Below are 22996 nucleotides of genomic sequence, written 5' to 3' on the forward strand. Positions count from 1 at the left end.
TCTGGGTCTGTCCTACGCCCTCTAAATAGACCGGTGCTGTGTGTGGCCTTGGGTGGTTGTGTGAGTCTGAACGTTTAGCGGAGCCCTGGGAAGCCCTCCTGGTAGTTGTATCAACATCTGAAGTTTGTAACTGATATACGTTAGGTTCTTCTGTTTCTTGGGCTGTTTCTCTTTAGAAAAAACAGAATAGTGACTTTATCCCTTCCTGTAAAAAGAGCAAACCCAAACTAGCTCCAAAATCACAAATGTTTTTACAGTAAGGTGCTTTTTGGAGATACTGTAAATGCTTGGTGTTAAGTAGCATGTTATCAGTGTCCTTTCCCTTTCCCTTCCTCTTCCTTTTAGGTCAGGTTTTGCTATACAGGCCGTCAGTTCACTTAAGTCACAGCTCTTTTTCTTCATTTAGCTGAAATTTACATTTTTTTCTTTTCTTTTTTTTTTCCTGGTTGTCTTATAGATATGTTTGTTTTCATGACTTGACTGTCAACTCTCCAAAGTTGTTTCTGCTCACCCTTGTGTGCTAGTGTGTGGAGAAGTGCCTGGCGTATAGTAGGGTGTCTGTGTGTGTGTATTGCATACAGGTGTTGGGTTCTTGGTGCAAAGCAATAAAAACTGACTTTGGCTAAATTTTGCTGAGTAGGAATTTATTGGCAGAATATTGGTTACTCAACTAGTTTTTTTCTGAAAAACAGGCAAGAGAAGCTAATAGAGGACCCCTTAGTGCAGCATTTTACTGCTTTTGGAATTGCTCTTGCTGACTCTGGGGCAACACCGTGAGAATAATTTCTTACCTATCCCTGGCTCTCTGCACCACTTGCTAGAGAGTCAAAGCTTTTATGGTTTTATCTGATTGGCTGAGTCTAAGCCTCATGCCCATGAATGTCCAGGAAAGTCTGTCTTATCTCGCACAGCTAAGAAATGATAGATTATGAGCTTATTTAGAGAAATAAAACTTAAGGTTCTTCAAAATAAGAAAAAGAATAGTAGTAAGAGAATGCCTTTTTCTCTTTTTTGGTTGGAAAACAGGATAATAGTAAGAAAACATCCTTTATAAATCCAGTGTATATCTGTCACTGATCAATAATTCATGGACCACTTTCACTTTCTGTTTAGCAAAGATACACCTGGATATTAGACACTGTACAATTTATTGGCCATCTTACTGTGGCTTGTCACTTGCATTAAGACACTTAGTAGTAGCTAAGGAGGAAAGTCTGAATTTTGGTATTAGGATAACATAGTAACACTTAGTTTCTTGACTCTTAAAGAGGAAAGATGAATGCTTTCAGTGTGCTTTTTTTTTTTTTTTTCTGTGTTCTTTTCTTTCTACTCCAGGCCATGATTTTGGATAATGAGAGAGGAAGGAATATTTCAAAAATATATTTGAAAGATCAGTCTAAACTTATTTCACTTTAACTGAGCAGTAGGCACAAGTAGATTTATACCAAAATAAAGAGGCATACCTGGAAGGTATCTAACTCTGCTTGGGGACTCTGAGGAAGGGTTCCCAGATTGGTTGGTGATATTTACCTAAAATACAAAAAATGTGGTGTAATTCTTCAGATGTGGAAGGGAGGTTCCAGGTAGAGAAAACAGTATGTGCATAGATTAGTAAAAGATGTTTATGAAGGAAGATCAAAGAATTCCATGTGACCTGCATGTATGTATCTATATATGAGTGTAAGATTTATATGTGTAAGGTGAGAGCAGTGAGAAATTGAGGACGTGATGAGAAATGAAACTGGAAGTAAACTGAGGAAGGATCTAAATGAATTTTAAAAAGATACTCTTAGCCAGCAGTCCAGCCAAATAAATTCGCCATTAAGCCTAACACACACACAGCATTGTATTCAAAATAAAAGGATCTAGAGCTCAGTGGGTAGATCTTGGTTCCTTGCCATGCTAAGTAGATTTGATGTGAGCATTACAGAAAAAGTAACACTTTCAGTACCCATTGTGTTAATTCTCCTAGTTATTATTTTTGGTAGACTTTCACAAATTACATGAAATAATATTATCATCTTGGTATCTTCAAAATATTGTAGGCATACCTTTTTAACAATTAAGGGAAAATGTGATGAAAAGTTAAATCTAGTAGAAAATTTAATCCAAGATGGTTGATGATTTTGATTTTTGAATGATATTTATGCATTATTGAGCCTGAAGGAACAAAAAGAAACTTCAGTCTGAAATTTCCTATTTCTTGGATTTGTGAGACCTAGTCACCAAATGTGCTCTCTGTTAATTTTCTTTCAAGCTTTTGACTTTTGCTTGTCTTCTTTGTTTTGTTTTGTTAACTTCTAAACATAAACTGTATTACGTTTCTAGTTGCGTCCTTCTGTGTGGCTTGTCTCCTTTATGGTTCTTTTTCCTGCTGATTTTCTTGATGTGTTATGTAAACTAAGCCACAACTAGGATGTAAAAAGGAAAACCTACTGTTTTATTTTACATGCTTGTATAGTGATTGAAATGTTATATCTTACTTTGAAATAGTACTTGCCCACTTGGATTTTTAAACCCTTTCATCTAGTGACTTCACAAAATTTGTAGGTTTTAACCAAGACTGCATAATGGCCAATTTGCAGAATGGCTGAAAATGGATTTTTCTCTAAACTGACAGAAAAACAATGAACTTTGAAACTGTTGAAATAGTGCAAATTAAAAGGTCATTTGGGCGTATGATTTGTTTATTTTACACTGAGATGATTTTTTAAAATTGAGGTATAATTTACAATATTATGTTTCAGGTGTAAAACATAGTGATTTCCAATTTTTAAAGATTATACTCCATTTGTAGTTATTATAATATATTGGGAATGTTCCCTGTATTGTACAGTATATCCTTGTAGCTTATTACACAAATAGTAGTCTGTACCTCTTAATCCTTTACCCTTAAGAAAAAGATGATTGTTATGTAGAAAACACAATTTATCTGAATGTGAAAAAATAGAACTTAGGCAAAGATTAACGTATGCTTTAGTTTAAGGATTAATGCTCTACATATTTTAGGAAGTAAAAATATTCCAAAACTGTATTATGTTGGTATGCAAAACAATATTGAGAATATTTGTGTAGCTGGGGGTAGGCTGTTATCTCAATTTTGTTTTCATGCCTGGATTAGTTTCTTTTTGCTATCACAGCAAGTTACTATAAACTTGGAGTCTTAAAAACAGCATACATTTACTGTCTTCAGTTCTGGAGGTCAGATGTCCAAAATGATTTTCATTGAGCCAAAATTGAGATGTCTGCAGTGCTGTACTCCTTTTGGAGGCTCTAGGAAAGAGTCTGCTTTCATACCTTTTCTAGCTTCTAGAGGCCACCCACCTTCCGCGGCTTGTAGCCCCTTCCTCTGTCTTAAAAGCCAGCAATGGCTGGTTGAGTCTTTCTCAGGCTACATTGCTCTGACCCTGACTCTTCTGCCTTCCCAGAAGACTGATTATATCAGGCTTACTGAGATAATTCTGGAGTCATCTTACATTTCAAGGAACTTAATTTACTCACACTTGCAAGGTCCCTTACTGCCATGTGAGGTCACATATTTAAATGTAAGATTCTAGGGATTAGGATTTGGACGTCTTTGGGTGGTGTGGTGGGGTGAGGGTATTTTTCTGTTACCACAGCGCCCTTTAAAATATTTTGTTTGATATTTGTTATACTGTAAGCTACTTTAGGACACAGCCATGCTTGTGTAAGTAGGCTTTGTGCCCTCTTTTGTTCTTTTCGCTTTGGCCCAGTGGTTATGGAGAGTGCAAATTAGAAGGTCTGTGCTAAGATTCATTGTCTGACACTCACTAGATGTGACCTGGGGCAAGTGACTTCAGTTTGCCAGCCTCAGTTTTTTCAGTTTGTCAAATAAGCGTAATACCTACCTCTCAACATTGTCATTTGTATTAAATGAGATAATGTCCATGAGGGTACTTTAGAGACAGGGAAGCAGGGTACAAGTGATGAAAGAATGGTTTATATCATGCTCATAGTACAGCTGTGGGGAAGTGAATGATTATGCAAAAGGAAAAAAATAAAGATAATTGTGGTATTCTTCAGTGGATTATATCTTGGTTTGCATTTTAACCTCTGTTATGATGTCATTTGGGAAAATCCTCTCCTTGCAACGTTCTTTCCTTTTTTAGGAAGCAGATGTTATTATAACAGACTGGCTATTGCCCGGTTTTCTCAATAGTATGTCTTTTCTGAAAAGATAGATTGATGATGTGCACTGATGGAGGAGAACACGTAGCACCTGGCACCGTCGAAGTCTCTTTGTTTAGAAATATGGGCTTGCCTGCATGATTGTTAAATACATTCCTTAAAAAAGGGAGAAGCTCCTACATTTATGTTCTAATTTCAGTGAATGGATGTTACCTCTTACCAGCAATGCCTGTCCTAGAGGAATGTCAGAAGTCAGATTACTATCCTACCCGTGCACACGGCTTGCTGGAACACGTACCACCTGTTCCCGGAAGGGCTTGGCTGTAGGCTGTGGGCAAACCCTGGCCATGCCAACTTTGCAGTCAAGAGAAGCACTGCGGAGTGTTTTCTGGATATTACTATGCTTTACAATTAATAGAGAATAGAAAACGTTTAGCTGTTCTCTGGCCTCTGTGCCATAGAGTTTCCAACTCCTCACAGTTAAAACAATCAGGCTGACTCAAAAACAGCTTCCTAAGTTTGCCTTTGTCCTCTTGGTGAATTTTCGGTCTTTCAGGGTTATGTCTAGATATCTGTTCAGTTGCAACAGTCCTGCAAATTAGAGAGTTAAAAAGCACAGAAAAGTAGTCTCCCTTCCCTTGTTAATACAAAATAAGTTTATACTAAAGAATTATGTATATGTATGTGTTTTTAAATGAAACTCTTTCTCCTGATGCAATCTGTCATCCCCCAGTAGAGAATTAGACAACTGGAGAGTTGGCAGGCAACCAAGAAATCAGTTAATCCAATTTATTACTAGTTGACTAGCACTCATGCCGTGAGTTGGTATTTGAAACTTTAAATGTTTTACCAAAACTGAGTTCACATATTCCTTTAAAGCTCATCTTCGTTGCCCACTTTGACCTGACTCATACCCATTATTTTAAGACTTAACATGGACTTGGTTCTTTGGTTTTTTTTTTAATCATCAGTAAAGAGTTTTTGTTTTAAAATGTTAGACGCTTTCAGGATCATTTCCTTCTCATCACTAGGAGGAAACAAACCAGCATTGATAGAGCAGCGGGGGTTTTCAAAGGGCCTGTATTCTTTGTGCTGGCTCCTTCAGGGGCATCAGAATTGCTCAGGGAAGGAGAGGGAGATTTTGTTTTTGTGTTCCCCGTGGTGGTAATAACTCAAGAAATAAGTAAGTACCAGTCCCCAGTGAAATGAGCTTCCTCATGTTTCCCTCTGGCTCTCCTTTTCTGACTCTTCTTGTTTGCTCTTGGAAAACAGTTATATTTAATTTTATGTAAAAGATGTTTCTGGATAGCTCTCTGTAAAGTACTAACACTTTCTCTTGTTCATAGATTATGATTTTAGAGCTTTTTTCTTAATATTCACAAATGATTAGTTTTTCAGTGATCTGTGGCCCCAAACACTTCAGATTTAAAGACCTTTATCTCATCATTTTTAAGTCAATGCCGTTATGCTTCTAGAGACATTTAAAGGCACTTTCAAGTTTATAAAGCAAATCATCCTTTCAGTAGTAGTAATAGCTAACCATTACATAGTGTCTTTCAGAGTTTCTTAAGTTAAAAAACTATTTTCTCAGTAAGTCAAAGAAGGCATTAATCTTCACTGTGATCTTTAGTAATATCTGGAATTCTGATATTTTTGATGAATTATATTTTGCAGTATTCTACTCTAGTATTTTATTAGGAAGTATAGTATACTTACTGAGTATAGGAAGAATAATCCTTATAAAAATTGCTAAGCAGAGCTTGGACAATTTAAATGTTCTTCAGTTTCATAAATTAAAAAACTCCTTTATGTGTGGGAGATGAAAATATAAACATTAAGTTAATTAGGAGGGGATGTGGAATCTCCTAACTAAGCTTTTGTATGTGAAGATTATTGGGTACATATCCACACTACTTTTTTTTCACCTTTTAAAACATACAGACAATGCATATTCTTTGATTAAAAATATGAGAAAGATCTGAGGGGCAAAAAGAAAATAAAAACCTCCCAAATCTCATTGCCCAGGAAATCAGTGGCCATAGGATATATTCAGGTGTGTGTGTATAACATGTTTGGGTATGTTCCTTGGGGCCTTTGTATATACTCTGTGTGTATGTGTGTGTGTGTCTGTGTGTCTGTGTGTATAAATATGTAAAATCTTAATTTACTCAATTTATCTCCTGTTGTGTTAGAAATAGATATTTTGCTGCTTTTAAACTATTATAACAATGCTTTGATCATATTTATTAAGTCTTTGTTCATATTTTAAATTATTTATTTAGAATTAATTTCTAAAAATGAAATTTAGAAGTCAAAGGGGGATGTATGTTTTTAACACCATCTGATACACACTTGCCAAGTAGGAAAACATTGATACAACTTATCTCTGAAACAAGCTTGATATAATCTTTCTTAGTCTTACAGGTGAAACATTTATCTTGTTTTGATTTGCATTTCTGATTTCTGGCGAGGTTAAGTCTTTTCTCATATGTTTATTAGCTCTTACTGTGTTTTTGGTTTATATTGTTTATTCATATTCTTGGTCTGTTTCTCTATTGACGCATCTGTTTACTTTTTGTTAATTTTGAAAAAGTATTATATACATATATTTCTGTTCAGTGTGGCAGCTACCTTTCTACCTGACAAGTTTGTCATTTGTTTTTTTAAACTGCTTCATTGAGATATAATTTATCATAAAATTTACCTGTTTTCAGGGTACCTATTCATAGAATTTTGCAGATATTAGTATAATCTAATTCCAGAGCATTTCTATCACCCCCTAAAAAGAAACCTCATGTTCATTGTCAGCTACTCCCCACTTGCACCCCCACTGATATTAAAAAGTACCATTTATGTACTGCTAAAAAATGCTGCTAATTATAATGGTCACCATTGACTGTAATATACTTTCAGATTTCAAAGATGTTGATATCTTAATATTTGCAGCTCCAGATCAATGAGACACATTATTTCACAGGAGCATTAGATTATAAATACATGATACTAGCAGCTGTCTGACTACTTCATCATTTTTTCTCATATCCATTTTATAGCATTTGTAACTCTCTGAAAATATCTTATGTAATTATTTATTATTTCTCTCCCTTGAAAGCAGGGACCTTATCGGTCTCATTTAACTGCTGTATTCCTTGCATTTAGACGTAGGAGATACCCATGATTTATTTATTTAAATGAATGATCGAAGAGATTTCTTCCTTTGACCTGTTAATTTTCACATAAATAAGTAAGCCATATTGGGAGGTTTTTCTTCCAGGCAGATTTGTTATAGGGAGTGTGACTGAGCAGAAGTGATGTTTGAGGGAAAAAGCTGCTTAAGGAAGCCTGCAAATTGTCTATTTTGTTAAAGGATGAATGGTAGAGTGGCACTCTTTTTTTTTTTTAATTGAGGTATAATTGACATTAGTTTCAGGTATATAACATAACAATTCAGAATTTATATTTGCAAAATAATCATCACAGTAAGTCTAACGTCTGTCACCATGCATAGTGAAAATTCTTTTTCTTGTGATGAGAACGTTTGAGATCTACTCTCAGCAACTTTCAAATATGCAGTGCAGTATTATTAACTGTAGTCACCATGCTGTACATTACATTGTTTTAATATCTACTTTTGGGGGCAAAAAATAAGCTATTTAAGGACCTACATCATTTCATTATTCATAAAGTAACAAATGGGAACTGAATGACAGATACACAGTTAACTTCCAAATTGAAGTTTACAGTCTCGCTTTTCTAATGCTTTGGCATTCTTCTTGCCTTTGGCTTTTTGAGAAAAAAAAAAAAAGTAATCTTGTTGCTCCAAAGGGTATTCTTTAGGCATGAAAAGAAGAAACAAAGAATGTAGCTTTAGGGTGATAAGGTAACTTCGTCTTAAAAATAAGCATCCCCTGTAATTCTCCAGCAAGTTGAATGTTTGACAGTGTCTTTTCAGATGCTTGGAGGAAATGAGAAGTAAATGAGATGAGTTGGCTACTAATCAGGGGGCAATGTCTATAGCTATGACAGTTTGCGTTGTTCAGTAGGCTTCTGTTCTGAAGTCTTCATTCATGGAAGTCTGATAAAGTGCAACTGGCAAATTAAAAAGCCGACAAAAATAGACAATAAATTTTCAAGTCTCTGCTGATCCACTTGCTAATTAACTTCAAGTTTCTCTAGCAACATTTTCTTCTATGAATGTTTGAAAGTGATAGTGTAGAGTCTTATGTTAATTTGCATAATGTGGGGCAGTTTCTTCTCATTTTTACCATGGTGTGAGATACTCTTTTCCCTTTTAATTCACTTGGGAGATCAGAGCTAATATTCCAAGGTGTCTTACAGAATTACGGACAGGAATCGTTCTTTCTTGACTGTTGCCTGGGGAAGCATTGCCTCCAGCCCTGGCATTTCTGCAGTTGTCTGTATCTGATTTCCCTCCCAAGGTCCAAGCAGCCTGTGGAGTTTCGGCATCTCTCGAAGTGGTGACTCAGGGCTGTGACTCAAAATATTTACTTCCCTCATGTGCCCCGGATTAGCTGCCAGTTTCAGCCAGGTCATGAATGAACTTCTTGTCAGTGGGTTTGGAGAGCAGGCTTTCCTTTTCTTTCTCCAGCCCACCTCTATTCACACTTCCTCTGAGTGAAATTTCTGCCTGAGGTTGAATTGGGTATTTTAAGACTTGATCTCTGGGGAAAAAAAAAGTTCTGATTGGTAAAGAAGAACTTCCCGTTGAGCAAACTTCTTAAAAAGATAGTAATTTGAGGTTGTGGCTCTGTTGAAGCTGAAGGCATTCAAATCAGTGGGTGATACTTATTTTTTGGAAAACTGTTGACTAGGTTTTGGATGCCTGTGTGTGCCAGCACATTAAAGCCGAACGTATTTGACTTCTTTTGTTTGGTAATATAATTGAAAGCACATTTAATCACATGATGCTTTAAGACATGGCTGTTGTCTTGGGGGCATAGCTAAGTTTTAGTTAAGCTCCAGGTTTTCAGATGTACTTAATCAAAAAGCCACATTATCTGTTGTTTTTCCACCAGGATGTGCTCCTTCATTCTTCTTAAATACTGTGGGAAAATTACTTGCCATATGAAAAGAACTGTGGATTTTTGTGCTCCATAATATTTGATGATAAAAATAAACCAAAATATATGTAACATTTCTACTTATTTTCCATGACATTTTTAGCTTAACTAAGCCTGATGTCCACAGAGGCAGATAACCATAATCATAATGGTAGGGGACATTTTTGATGCTTTTGAAAAAAAAAAGGAAATAGAACATGGTAGCGCTGAGAAGCACATGCTACTTGACAGTGTGTAACAGCGTCCTGTGCCACCACAGACAAATTTAGAGAAAAGTCCATTTGTTTAGGAAAAAAATCTGTGAAGGCAACTTTTTGGAGCAGTAGAAAGAGAATTAGGTAACATTTTACAGAGGAGAAACTTCTCTTCACCCTTTCAGGAGTATAATGAAAGAAAAACTGCTTAGTGTAGAGGGTGACTTAAAAACACCGAGAAGTCCACTACTTAGCATGGCATGAAAGCTCCCGCCCACCACTCCCCTTCAGATCTTTCTCACAGTAAACAACACACAATTCTCTAAAAAAAAAATTCAAGAATATCCACTCTTTCATTTCTTTGCACAGGATTTTCTCTTGGCCCAGAAAGTATTCCCTCCCCTGAACTTGGCCACCATCTTCCCAATGGTCTTAGCACGTTCCTCTACCATTGCTCTGCCATTAATACTTGTTCCCACGACTGTCTCTTGGGTCAAATATTTCCTTCAGGGGCAGACTACCGCTTCATCATATGTTAGGGTCACGGACAACTGCCACTGAATTTTCAAGTAAGGTTTGAATCAAGAATGTAAGGAATAAGGGAAGGTTTTCCAAGTTAGAGAACCTTGGGCTCAAATGCCTGTGGGTAGAAATGAGTATGGCTTGTTTAAGGAGTTGGGGACTCAGGGTAAGGGAACTCTTACATATAAAAGTAAACATATCTTGGAGCTTTGATTAAACACTTATCCATTAGAATAGTATTCTATATTACACTCTATTTTCTAGAAGGTTATTATCTTAATTTAGCAGTGAGCTCATGCTCAGATGGCTTATGCTGAGCTCCTGTGTCTGTTGGAAGAGGAAGTAGGTGTGACTTTGAGGGAACATGTAGGTCTCTTAAATCAAATTAGAAATATTCCTAAACTTGAAACTGAAGGAGATATAGGGGACTGATTAAGTAAATTGCTGTATGGCTGTAAGTGTTGTACTATACAACAGTGAAAATGATGCCATAGGTCTACCTTTATTAACATATTGTTTCAGGGCAAAGAGGAACATAACACTTATATGTAATAATAACTTGAATGTCTTTTAAATATTGTCTTAAATTATCTATTTTACATATAAAATGATGTATTCATGAAACAGGTCTTTAGGGTAGACAACAAAATGATAGCAGAGGTCATTTCTTTATGGTGGGATTTTGGTATTTAGATTCATCTTTACAAATGGCTTTATTTTAAGTTTTATGCTTTCATTTGCTTTATTTTATATTTTATAAATATAAATTCAAAAAATATTTTATAATCAAAGTAAATAATAATAAAGAATTTGAATGAAGAGAAATAGAAGATACCCTGTTGTTGGCCTTATAGCACATAAATGTGTACTTGCTGATTGCTGTACTTTTATTTTGAAAATTTTTAAACTTCAGAAAATTTGAAAATGTAATATAATGAACAATACTCCCTTCACCTAGATTCAAGTATTGTTGCAGACATGAAACTTTACCCCTACATACTTCAGGGGATGTCTCATAACTAGGACCTTCCCTTACATAAGCACAATACTATCATCACACAGTAGAAATGTGTCATTATTACAGTACGTTATCTAATAAAGCCCTTTGTAACTTGAAAACATTTCTTCAGATAGAAGATTCAACTAAGCATCACATCTTGCATTGGGTTGCTATGTCTCATTGTTCTCTTTTAATCTTGAATCTTACTTTTTTTGTGTTTCATAATATTGACATTTTTGAAGAAACTATCAGATGTCTTGTAGGCAGGAATATTTTCTATTGGAAAGAATATAGAGATGTTGGGTCTGCACCTTTTTTATTTTTTATTTATTTTTTTGGTTGGTGGGGGAAGTAATCGGGTTTGTTTGTTTATTTATTTATGTTAATGGAGGTACTGGGGATTGAACCCAGGACCTCCTGCATGCTAGGCACACATCTACTACTGAGCTATCTCCTCCCCCACCCTTTTTTTTGAATTGAAGTTTTAGACAGTATGAGGAAATATATGGAGCCTTAATTTGAACCTCTCTAATGTGGTACTTCAGAAAAGTTTTGCTTCTTCTTGGACATCTTTAGGGTCTTGCTGAAAAGACTGTTTTAAATGAAAGTGGAAGGAAGAGTTGTGAGAATGTTGTACTTTTTCCTCAGAAATATTAGCTCATAAACTCAGTTCCCTCGGGCTAACTTTACCTAAGTTGAACATGATGCTTATGGTCTCAAAGGACAATGAATTTACATGAATACCTCCAAGCACCAGCTGTTTCACTGTCATACTGTATTTTCCCAGCTTCATTAACGTAAGGGGGGAAAGTCTTCATTTCCTTTGTAGAAAGGAGTAGAATAGAAAGCCAGCAACACAGTGAGAGAACACAGCTTGCAGTGGAATTTTTTAAACATCCTATTAAATAACTTGTAACCATACATTTTATGGCTAAAATCCTTGAAAACACTGTCAATTGAATCCACTTCTAGAGGCTAAGCTTCTTTGAAGTTATAGGTCAGGTCCTTTTGGATATAGCATTTTATTTTTACAATATATATTTCTCAAACTGTGCTAGGCTATACTGTAGTAACATTGTATTTACAAACAAATCCCCAAATCTCATTCACTTAAAAAAAGGCTAATTTCTTGCTCATGTCATCATCTTATGTGGGTCATTTGGCTGTTCTTGGTGGTTTAGAAACTTGGACTGAGGCTGCTTCCATCAAGGGACCCCACACCATCTCTTCTTCCAACCTCTTGGATAGGAGAGAGAAAACATGGAGGATTCATACCCATTGTGTGTGTTTGTTTGCTTTGAGTTGACTATTTGATATTTCACGTACAAGTGGTATGATAAGTGTTTGTCTTTCTGTGTCTGGCTTATTTGAACTTAGCATAATGTCTTCTAAATCCATCCATGTTGTTGCACATGGCAGGATTTCCTCTCTTTTTTCAAGACCGAACAATATTCCATTTTATTTATATACCACATTTTTTTCTTTTTTTATTCATTCGACCATAGACAATTAGGTTGCTTCCATATCTTGACTATTGTGAATAATGCTGCAATGAACATGGGAGTACAGATATCTCTCCAAGATAGTGGTATCATTTCCTTCAGATATATACCTAGAAGTGGGATTGCTGAATCATACCATAGTTCTTATCTTTAGCTTCTTGAGTAACCTCCATACTGTTTTCCATAATTGCTGCACCGATTTACATTGTTAGCCAACAGTGTGTAAAGGCTCCCTTTTCTCCACATCTTCTGATAATAGCCTTCTTAACTGGTGTGAGATAATATCTTACTGTGGTTTTGATTTGCATTTCCTTGATGACTAGTGAACTTATATCTGTTCTTAACTGACTTGAACTGGAAGAGATACTTGCCACTTCTGGTCTTAGCTTATTGACAGGAAGGAGTTACGTGGCTCTAACCTAACTATGGGAGAGTGGGAAATTTAAGGGATCATGTCGACTGTTAGGTGACCTGTAGGTCACTGATGTGTATTGTTTCTAGTGGGGACAGCACGTGAACATAGGCTTCAAGGGCAAGCCAACCACTGTTGGGAAACCTTGGTTTACAAAGTAACAGGCATGTAGTAGCTAGTTTATTTCTCCTTTACTAATAAAAGGTGTCTTTGTGGCCACTGACAAAGAACAGTGGTATTTAGAGTACAGATAGAGAGAGGCCTTTGGAGATTGATACATTAAAAAAATTTTTTTTCAAAACAATGAAGTTCAAAGACGAGTACAATGAAATGTTATCCCCTTCTCCTTTCCTATAAGACCTCTGGTATTATTGAAATGTTCGTTAATTATAACTCTCTAATTGGTCTTAAGTCTTCAGAGTATAATTGAGTAACCCGTAAGCACTACCTTAGATGGGTGAATTTAGGGAGCAGATTTAACCAAACCTTTTGGTGATATTAACATGTTGGCTGGCATTCTTAAATTGACACTAATCTGATGTAGTAGTCCAATATAGTTATTAAAATATGTGTTTATAAAAATATAATTAAAATATAAAATAATAAAAATATGTGTTTATGAATAATATAATATGAAATATGTGTTTGTAAGGAATTATAAATAGATTTAAAGAGGAACAGACTAGACTTTAAAAATAGTCTCTCCTCCCCAAAATACTTTATGCATGTATTTCTGTAATTATTTCATTAACCAGATCAAGAGCTTTTTCATGGAAAAGATTTCTATCTTTTTCTTTTTAAATCAACAGTGCTTTATGTGAGTGCCTGGTGTATCAGGAATGGTTTTCTTAGTAATGTCGGCTGAAAAATAAATGTTTGCATGTAGTGTGCCAAATCTGATTGTTTTTCTTACCAGCCTAATCATGTCCCCTGGATTCTGACTCTTGTGTTATAATGTCATTAGCAAGGTCTTAGTCTTTTACTTAAGTCTTCTATTACTGGTGTTCTGCAAATGTGTTTCATAGCCTTCCATTTTCAGAAATATCTCTGGTCATAGAAGTTTTGGGAGTATGGAAGGTAGTCATAAATACTCATTTAATAGTTAATTATCTTACAATTTAGCAACTAGAAAACTTCACTTAATTTTTCATATCCACATTATGATAACGGATAGGGTTAATAACAAATCCGAGACACTTCTAAGTCATCCTGTATTTTATTTTTCTAATTAGTTGGAAGTCCTTAATGTGTATAAGGTATGTGAGATAAATAGCTAGGGTAGTATTTGATTAGTCAAAGGCACACTATTTGTAAATCTGACTGGATTGAAATAAACTTTGTTATACTAAGAAAGTATATTTTGCTTCTCACCCTTCACATGTTTTTTTTTTTTTTTTTTCAGGCAATAGAGATTATGCCAAGGATGATCCATTGGAGTTCAAGTCCCATCAGTGGTTTGGAGCATCTGTGAGGTCAAAACAGGATAAAATTTTGGTAAGCGTTTTGGATATTTATTCATAGGTTAGGTTTAGTCAATATATGTGAAAACACAGGACGTTCCATGGTTAAAAGCTGATAGTAACAGTCAGTGTGCTCAGGCAGAGGGTATCATCAGACAGCATAGCTGTGATCGAAGGCCACCCCTTCTGAGGATACCATCTCTCTCACCCTTCACAGGCTTGGCTTTGGCAGCTTTCACCTTCATTCCTACCGTGTCTACTTTTTCTGCCCCACTTGCTAGTTCCCGTCAGTTTGTTTCTCTCGAGCTAGATTTAGGAATAATTTGCCTCTGGTCAATCAAATGCCCTAGTGCCTCCTCTCCTTACAAATAAAGCACCACTGCCTTCGCCCCGTCTTCCCCTTTGCCACAGCCCCCTTCCTTTGCTCCCCCTTTCAAAGATGTGTTGAAAGTGTTTTCTGTAGTAACCACCTGCACTACCTCACTTCACATCCTCTTCCCAGCCCCGCCAGTCAGGCTCGGGTCATGGCCAAGGTCACCTGTGACTTTCAGGTTAAGAATATTTTTCTTGCCCCCTCAGCACCATTCCACACAGTCATTTGACCCATTCTTTCTGAAATACTTTTCTTTCCTTGGCTCCTGGGACACTGTTCCTTTCTGGTTTCCCCCTTCTCCCTGGTTGCTCCTTTGCAGTCTCCTTTAATAGCTCCACTTTGCCCAGTTTCTAAATGCTAGTCATCTCTGGCCTTTGTTGTGGGCCCCTGCCTTCTTAAACTACATCTTTTACCTAGCTGCTCCTATCCTGTCCTGTGACAGTGAATACTATCTTTCTGTCATCATCCCCAAATCTGTATTTCTACCTCTTCACTCTCCTGGGATCTTTAAAGTCATATTTCCCAACTACCTATTTGGCATTTCCATTTGAATAGCTCATATGTTACTCATATAGACTCATGTGGACCAAAATAGAACTGTTCTCCTTCATCATAAAGGAAAAACCACAAAAATAACTGTTTCCATCTAAAACTTCCCCATCTTAGAGGCATTACTCTCTACGCCATCCATCAGCAGGCCCTGTCAATTCTTCCTCCAGCTTCCAGAATATATCCCACAGGCATTGATAAATCATCATCTCCACACTTTCTGTGTGTCCCAAGCCCTCATCGTTACCCACCTGGGCCAGGTGAGTGCGGTGCAGTGCAATGGGTCATCTCTCTGCTTCCTCTCTTGCCCCAGCTACAATCTGCTCTTTATAGAAGGACCAGAGTGAACCAGAGCATTTCATCGTCTTGATTAAAACAGTCAAGCAGCTTTTCATCACCCTCAGAGTAAAATTCACATGCTGATCCTGGTGGCTTTGATAAGCATCTCCATAATCTGGTCACTGGCTGCTGTCTCTCCACCTTACGTGTGTAGCTACACTGGTCTTTTTATTCCTTCCATGCCATGTCATTTCAGGTGGCACCTTAGTGTTTGCCCCTCTGCCCATGTTAATGCTCATCTTGTTGCATTTCATGTGGGCTGGCTCCTTGTCATTCTGATTTCAGCTCTAATTTCATTTCCTCAGAGAGCCCTTCCCTATTTTAATTACCTGCATAGTATTTATTATGGTCTTTCTTTTTCCTTTTGATTGTAGGGCATCAGGGAAGGATTTGTTTAGGAAGTGAAATTTCAGCAGAATTTTAAAGGATGTGTCAAATTTTAGCCAGTGGAGGTGAAGGGAGGGGTTGGGAGTGGCGGCATTCGAGGCAGAAAGAGGTACAAAGAAGCGAAACTGAGTGGAAGCTGCAAATAATCCACCCTGAAACTTCAAGTACGTGCAGAGAAGTAGCCGTGATTCCTTACTTTCAGTTTTTAGGGTAAATGTAAAATAACCCAATGTTGTCTTCAGTGCTTGTATTATAATGTTTTGCTTCAAAGGATATAATGGAAAAATTCATTGACCTTTTTCCCCAGCAAATTAAATCATTACAGTTTGTTAGATCACTTTGCTATTAAAACATGCATTCAACCACTTATACATGGTATTTGAAATCTGTAACTCTGAAAGCAAAATAAGTAAATAAGCATTGCATTTTTTTTTACTCTCTTCTTACTTAATAAGCTATTTTCTTTATAATTTAGAGGTATATTCTGCATGCATGAGAGTGTTATTTAGTTAAAATGTTGATTAGGATCTGTGACCTTCAGCTTAGCACCTAACATCGAGAAAGGTGCTACACGAAATAATGACTTGCTAACTATTTTGGAAAAAAATACCTAGACTACAAATATGGACTTCAGAAGAATGTGAGAAGAGTACATTTAAAATTTTTATCCACTACTGTGGTAAGAAATTGAAGGTAGAGGATAGATTTGATTGATTTTTATTAATGCTTTTAGAGGGATTTTGTAATCTGGGTAGTATAGATTGTCTGAAACATTGATTTTTTTTTCAGAGAATTTTTATGTCACGGACTACCCCCTTTGATTTCAGGCCTGTGCCCCCCTGTACCACTGGAGGACGGAAATGAAACAGGAGAGAGAACCTGTTGGAACATGCTTTCTTCAGGATGGAACAAAGACTGTTGAGTATGCTCCATGCAGATCAAGTATGTAAAGAAGTTGTCCCAGCTTTTAGAAAGAGTGCTGGGAAGCCTAGGTTCTTAAAAGTGTGTGTGTGTGTGTGTGTGTGTGTGTGTGTGTGTGTGTGTGTGTGTGTTTAAAAACTTGTAGACATACTGTGATATTTGATGACAGCAACATGAAAACAGTCTAATCATGTAAAGAAGTTGTGAATATGCAGTCAACAGGCTTGTCTCCCCAAGAACTATTTTTCATCTTCCTTGGTCAGCAGTAATTATATTTGATGGAAACCTGCATTTTTAGTTACTATTAGTTTAAAAGATGCTCTCTTGGGCTTCTCTAACAGAGATGCAGGCCCCACAGTGATTCTGATTCAGCAGGTCTGAGTGAGGCCTGGCCACCTGCATTTATAACGAATTCTACAAGGTAATTCTGATGGCTACCAAAATTTGGGAAATACAGCTTCCTATTAATAATGATGCTAAAAGTAAAAAATTATGTTTTAAAAGAGCCAGATTTTCTGTAGGAAGGTGAAACATTGGGCTCAGGAGTCTGAGTCTGAATTTCCCTGCTTTGAATCAGTTTCTTTGTCAGTCTGTTACCTACTCTTCTTGATGCTCTGAAAGATCTCAGCCTGTTCTCTAATATTATTTGAAATTTCAAATGAAATTGATATTGTGACTAAAGATGATTTTGAGCACTTATAATTTTGATTATACTTTTCCAAACTCGTTTCTTTTTCCTTCTTGGAGATGGCATTCCCTTTGCTTCTCCACCATGGTTGAATTGGCCACCACTCCAGATCCTCTTTATATCAGAAACATAAAAACAGCCCATTGAAATGCCATGTAGTGTTTGTGCCTACAGCACTTTTTCTGTTCTGCTGGTTTCCAGATAGTGTAGTAGAGAGAACTAATAACAAAAGTACATGTGTAAGACTCTTACTGCTGGATTCTTTTTTTTGCGTGTTAGGTGACCTGTGACACCAGGTCAAATGATCTATTTAGTCCTCCAAATTCTAAGCAGTTGAACCTCTGAGAAATTGCAAATGGTATCATTAAATATTGATTTTTTAGCCCACTGCCTTGGCCCTACTTGTTGTAAGTAGGAGGCAAACATGAAAAGAATGATATGTACCCCGAACCACATTGTTTATTAGGGTCGATCAGAAAGCACACTCTGCACATGACGGAGGAGGTGGGCAGCTTTATCCTCAGTGCGTGGCTCCATCTGTATCATCACCTTTATGTTGGTGTTTTGGTCATAGTACTGTTGTCTTTGGTGGCATGTGGAAAATGTGAGGACTAAATGTGTGTTTTTAATTTCTGTATTGCAAAAATGTTCCAGTTGTGAGAGGATAATTTCGTAGCTCTGCAGAATGAGCTAACCCTTGTGTGCCAGGCTTGTAACTTACTGTTTATATGATGGACACACCCGTAAAATCTCCCTTATTCTCATCTAATACATGTGGGAACTGAGATCCAGACAGTTGAAGTCATTTTTTTCCCTGCATCTTATGGTACTGAGTGATCTAATGAGGGTTTAAACCCAGGGCTGTCTTATTCCAAAGGAACCTTTTCCCTGTATCACTAACAAGAGAAAATGTTTTCCATTTCAATTCCCTCTGTATTAAGCACAGCTTTTCTACAAAGAATACACTCTGCTTTCACAAGTACAGATTTGGATAATTCCTGATGTGTACGAGGACCCTCCAGAAAACCAGCATCTGATGATGATGATCTCTTGAGGGTATACTGCCATTTTCGGCCAGTAGTTTTCGTCATTTTGTCTCTGCAGTAACAACCAGTTCTTTCCTTCATGTGTATTTAAAGGATTAAGGCAGTGTTTGCACAGGGTAGCTACTACATAGTGCTTTCACTTATTTACTTTGGAAACAGACTTTAACCTTATTTTCTTAAGTAGTTAACATCCAAATCAGATCTGCAAACTGTGACTTGTGAGCCTGGTTTGTACATAAAGTTTTATTGCAACACATCCACGCCCATTTGTTTACATTTTGTCTCTAAAGGGATGTTGAGTCCTTGCCACAGAGACTAAATGGCCTCTAAGCCTGAAACATTTTCTATGTGGCCCTTTACAGAATAAGTTTGTCGATCCCTGCTCTAGGTAATAAACCTCAAATATTAGAAAAAGCACAATGAACAATCTCAAAAAAAATCGAAAGGAATGTCTTTCTTCCTAATAAGTCTGGCTTTGGGGATCCCTGGATCATTGTATGTACTTTTTGGCCCAACCTTTGAAATGTTAAGCTACCTGGAGGCCCACATTACAAGGGGCAGCCTGCCCTGGGAAGAACACTCAGAAGTGGGAATCTGAGCCTGGGTTCTGTTCTCACACCCTGAGACAGCCTGCCTGTAGTCGTGGGTGAGATTCATCATTGGTAAAACCCTGATTTGGACAAGAGACTTCAGAGTTGCAATTTTTGTATTTTGTGTCTTTGTCGTAGTTCAGTGAATTATGCAACCCAAAGACTGATTTTACACGAGGATGCCAGTTGTGTAGGGCTACATTGCTAGCTTCTTGATAACTTGGCTTGCTTGGGTGCTGGTAGTTTGTGGGGTTTTTTGCTGCTGCTGCTGTTGTTGTTGTTGTTCACTTGTTTGTTTATTTGCTTTCACTTTTAGCATGACCTGTGTGGACCTGTGGCGCTTGGCTGTCTGTAAGCCCTTACCTTATTCCTGATTGTGTTTGCTTCTGGCTTTTCATAACTGTGCCTGTGACTGTTCCTGGCATTACACAACAGACTGAATGTCTTTCTGTTCTAAAAGGGCCTGAACCACAAATCATATGACTTAAATACTCTTTCGGCTTCATGCTCAGACTGAGTCTTTTGTTCCTTTTGTCTGCTTTCTGATGATAATATTATTTGTATATAGATTTTTCTATTATGATTTCTAGTTGCTTTGCCTTCCCCTTAATGGTTACTCAGGGAATTATAAGTACACGGCTGGTTTGAGAGCGTGCTGCCTAGTGGTGTGGATACTTCTCAGCTCAGATCCACTCTCTTTTATGTACTAGCTGGTTGACCATGGTCAAGTTCCTTAATTGCCATGAGCCTTAGTTTCCTTTTATGTAAACTGTGAATAATAATAGTATCTCTCATAAGATTGCTCTATAGATTTTAAAAGATTTTAAATGTTTAAGCACAGTAGTGGGCTCACGGTAAGGGCTTAATAAACATTAGCTCTTTTACTGTCATAATAAATAATATTATTTATAATGTTGTCAGGCTTAGCAAGTGGGAGAAATAAAATAAATAAAAATAGATAAAATAAATAAACAGAAATAAAAACAAAAGCCTTTACTGAAATACATTATAGTCAATATAAAATTCTTTACATAGGCATAAACACTTCAATCTGTACCTATTTAAAATTTTAAAGGGCAGTCATGTTTTCTAGCTGGATGTTCTGGGAAACCAAATAAAGTAGATAATTGTACTGTATGGTAATCAAAAAAGGATGTCTTTATAAATAGCTTGAAATAGTTCCTCAGATGCAACTTGAATAAAGGAAATAAACAGCTGACTTGAGGTCAGAGCAGAATTCCTTAGTATGATTCACTAGTCACTGGAAACCCCAGCCCCACATTTTCCCATTCTCTCTTGGTTAGGAAAATTTACATCAGGGTAGCATTATACTCTTGAGACCATTTTCATTTAAAAAATTCTAAATTTAGACATTAAGTGTGTAATTGTGGGGTTCAAAATTTTTGATGGGAGTATTTGACAAAAATTCTTGCAAGTTGTCCTTATAACTGGAAATGGATATTTTTGGTTCCTGTATTTGGGTGGCAAATACAGGAATACTATAGCATAATTATTTAAATATTGTAATACTGACTACAAGAATTCCTTGATGATTGAAGAGTAGCTGTTTTTCATTGTTCTTTATTGTTCTCGAAACAAAACAAGGGCAAGTCTTCAGGTTCATCCTTACCTCTGTTCTAGGTACAGTGTTACCCATGATTAGAGTCAATTTAAATCAACTGGCTACTAATAATTAGCCAATTTAATAATTAGCTAATTGTTCCCTTTTGTGAGAACTACAAAAAAGTGACAATAAAAGTAAAATGACTGAATCTGTTATCATGTGGAAAATACTTTAAAATGTCATATTTTAAAAAGTTCACTTTCATTAAACCCCTCTTGTAAATATGCTGTGAGGGTAGTTTTCATATTTTGCTCTTTGCAGAGCCTTGAATTAAGGTCTGGCCATCTCCCCAAATTCTGAACTACATTTTTTACAGATTTGTTGTCGTCGCTGTTGGCTATAAGTGTATGTATAGGAAATGTACGTATCAAGAATGCAGGTATCTCTTTATTAGTATTTGTAATAGCTTAGCGGAGACCTAGCAACTGTAGGGGAATAATTGTAAGAAATAGAAATTTCAGATTGGAGTTTCTAACTTGAAGATGACAACTAGAAATTGTTTTATGAAATCAAAGTAGTGGGTCATAACCAGTAATTTTTAAAAGAATGGAATGAACTATAATGTGCGTATGCTGGGTTGTGTGGGCTGTGATATAAACTATAATCTCGTTGTGGGTTGGAAATCCACCACCCAAGGTGATCTTTCTGTTCCCTGGTGACTGATCCAAGTACCTTCATCGCTCTCTGTTGCTGTATCTGATTAACGGGTGCTGATAAACACGCAAACTAACTTTTGTAGAAGGTGGTGATAATGCATCAAGTGCCTGAGTGAATGAACACTCTCAGAAACTAGTACGTTAACGTACAGTTACAGTGATTTCAGATTTTTCTCATGTTTTGTTTTGTGTTATTTGTTTGTTTTTGGGTTTGTGTATATTTCCAATCTTTTTATTTTAGAAAATATTGATGCTGATGGACAGGGATTTTGTCAAGGAGGATTCAGCATTGATTTTACTAAAGTAAGTTCTCATTTAAGACTGAATGAGATTCAGATCTACCTTATTATCTAAACCATGATTAAAAATTAACTGGTTAATACTTCAGCTTCTCTGTAACTATTACCTATTTTATGAAAACAGTGAATAAAAATGACCCATGCATTTTCATATCCTTTGCCTTATGCTATTCTCTCCCTAGGAGACATTATTTATATGAAATAGACATCAAAATGGGACGAAGGACAGTGGAAAATCTCCTAAATATAAGATACATAACTATTATGACTTAATATTAACATTTCTAGTTGGATAATTATAGAGTATTAAAGCTTTCTATCTTTGAAATTGAACTTTCACAAAAGCTATCAATGAGAGCTTTATTACAAAATTATGATTTAGTTACCTAAAATTTGAAAAACACGCGTGTTTGCTGAATATTATATGCCTACAGGCACCAGGTAAAGCTGAAACAATCTAATTATTGTAAGAAATCTCATATGCAGGGCTTTGTATACTTTTAACTAAGCTAATTTGCTCTCCAGAGTTGATAGTTTTTTATCAATTTTTCTTAAGAATTTCATTTATATTTTCAAAGGAAGTTTTTCTTGAGTACTTTTCTTTATATAATTTTCTTTTGTATGTGTTTTTTTTTTCTTTTGGTGGGATTTAGGAATACTTAAATATCAAATTGGAAATATTAATTACTCCTAGAGAAGTCTGAAAAATACATTGCTTAATTAAAAGTAGAGCTTCCTTAGAAAATACAAGCAGAAGTATCTTAAATTTATTAAAACAACAGAAACTAAAATCATGTGATTCAGAAAAATTAATGAAGTATTTTCATATTTTTTATTTGTGTTTTATCTTTATTAACAATTTTTTCTAGATTAAGAACTGCTAATTATAGTTAACTCTCCTTACTAATTAACTGATTTTAATTCACTCAATTTGAAATTCATAATTACACATAATGTAAGGAAATGTAAGGAAACAGAAACAAAGGGAGTTAAAGAATATTTATAAATGTTAGGTTTAAACTTGGATGATATATTTTTAAATAGGTTTTGTATTAAAACAAAAAGTGTCCTTGTTTTCTGTACCTATCCCTGTACAACTGTGACCTCAGGAATAGTCCCATGCCATGAATAGGTTTTGTATTAAAACAAAAAGTGTCCATGTTTTCTGTACCTATCCTTGTACAACTGTGACCTCAGGAATAGT

At 36.1% G+C, this 22996-nt stretch overlaps 1 protein-coding gene across 3 annotated transcripts in view; it reads left to right on the forward strand.

Annotated features, from left to right (window-relative positions):
* Positions 1-22996, forward strand: part of ITGAV (integrin subunit alpha V) — a 77765-nt gene that overhangs the window by 15802 nt on the left and 38967 nt on the right. For all 3 annotated transcript variants that reach the window (XM_014563032.2, XM_006189240.2, XM_032479882.1), the window contains 3 exons: positions 14263-14354; positions 16796-16910; positions 21735-21796. In XM_014563032.2, the coding sequence (XP_014418518.2) occupies positions 14263-14354; positions 16796-16910; positions 21735-21796 (269 nt within the window). The remainder of the gene's footprint in view (positions 1-14262; positions 14355-16795; positions 16911-21734; positions 21797-22996) is intronic.

Source organism: Camelus ferus, chromosome 5, assembly GCF_009834535.1.
Source record: "Camelus ferus isolate YT-003-E chromosome 5, BCGSAC_Cfer_1.0, whole genome shotgun sequence".
Taxonomy (NCBI): domain Eukaryota; kingdom Metazoa; phylum Chordata; class Mammalia; order Artiodactyla; family Camelidae; genus Camelus; species Camelus ferus.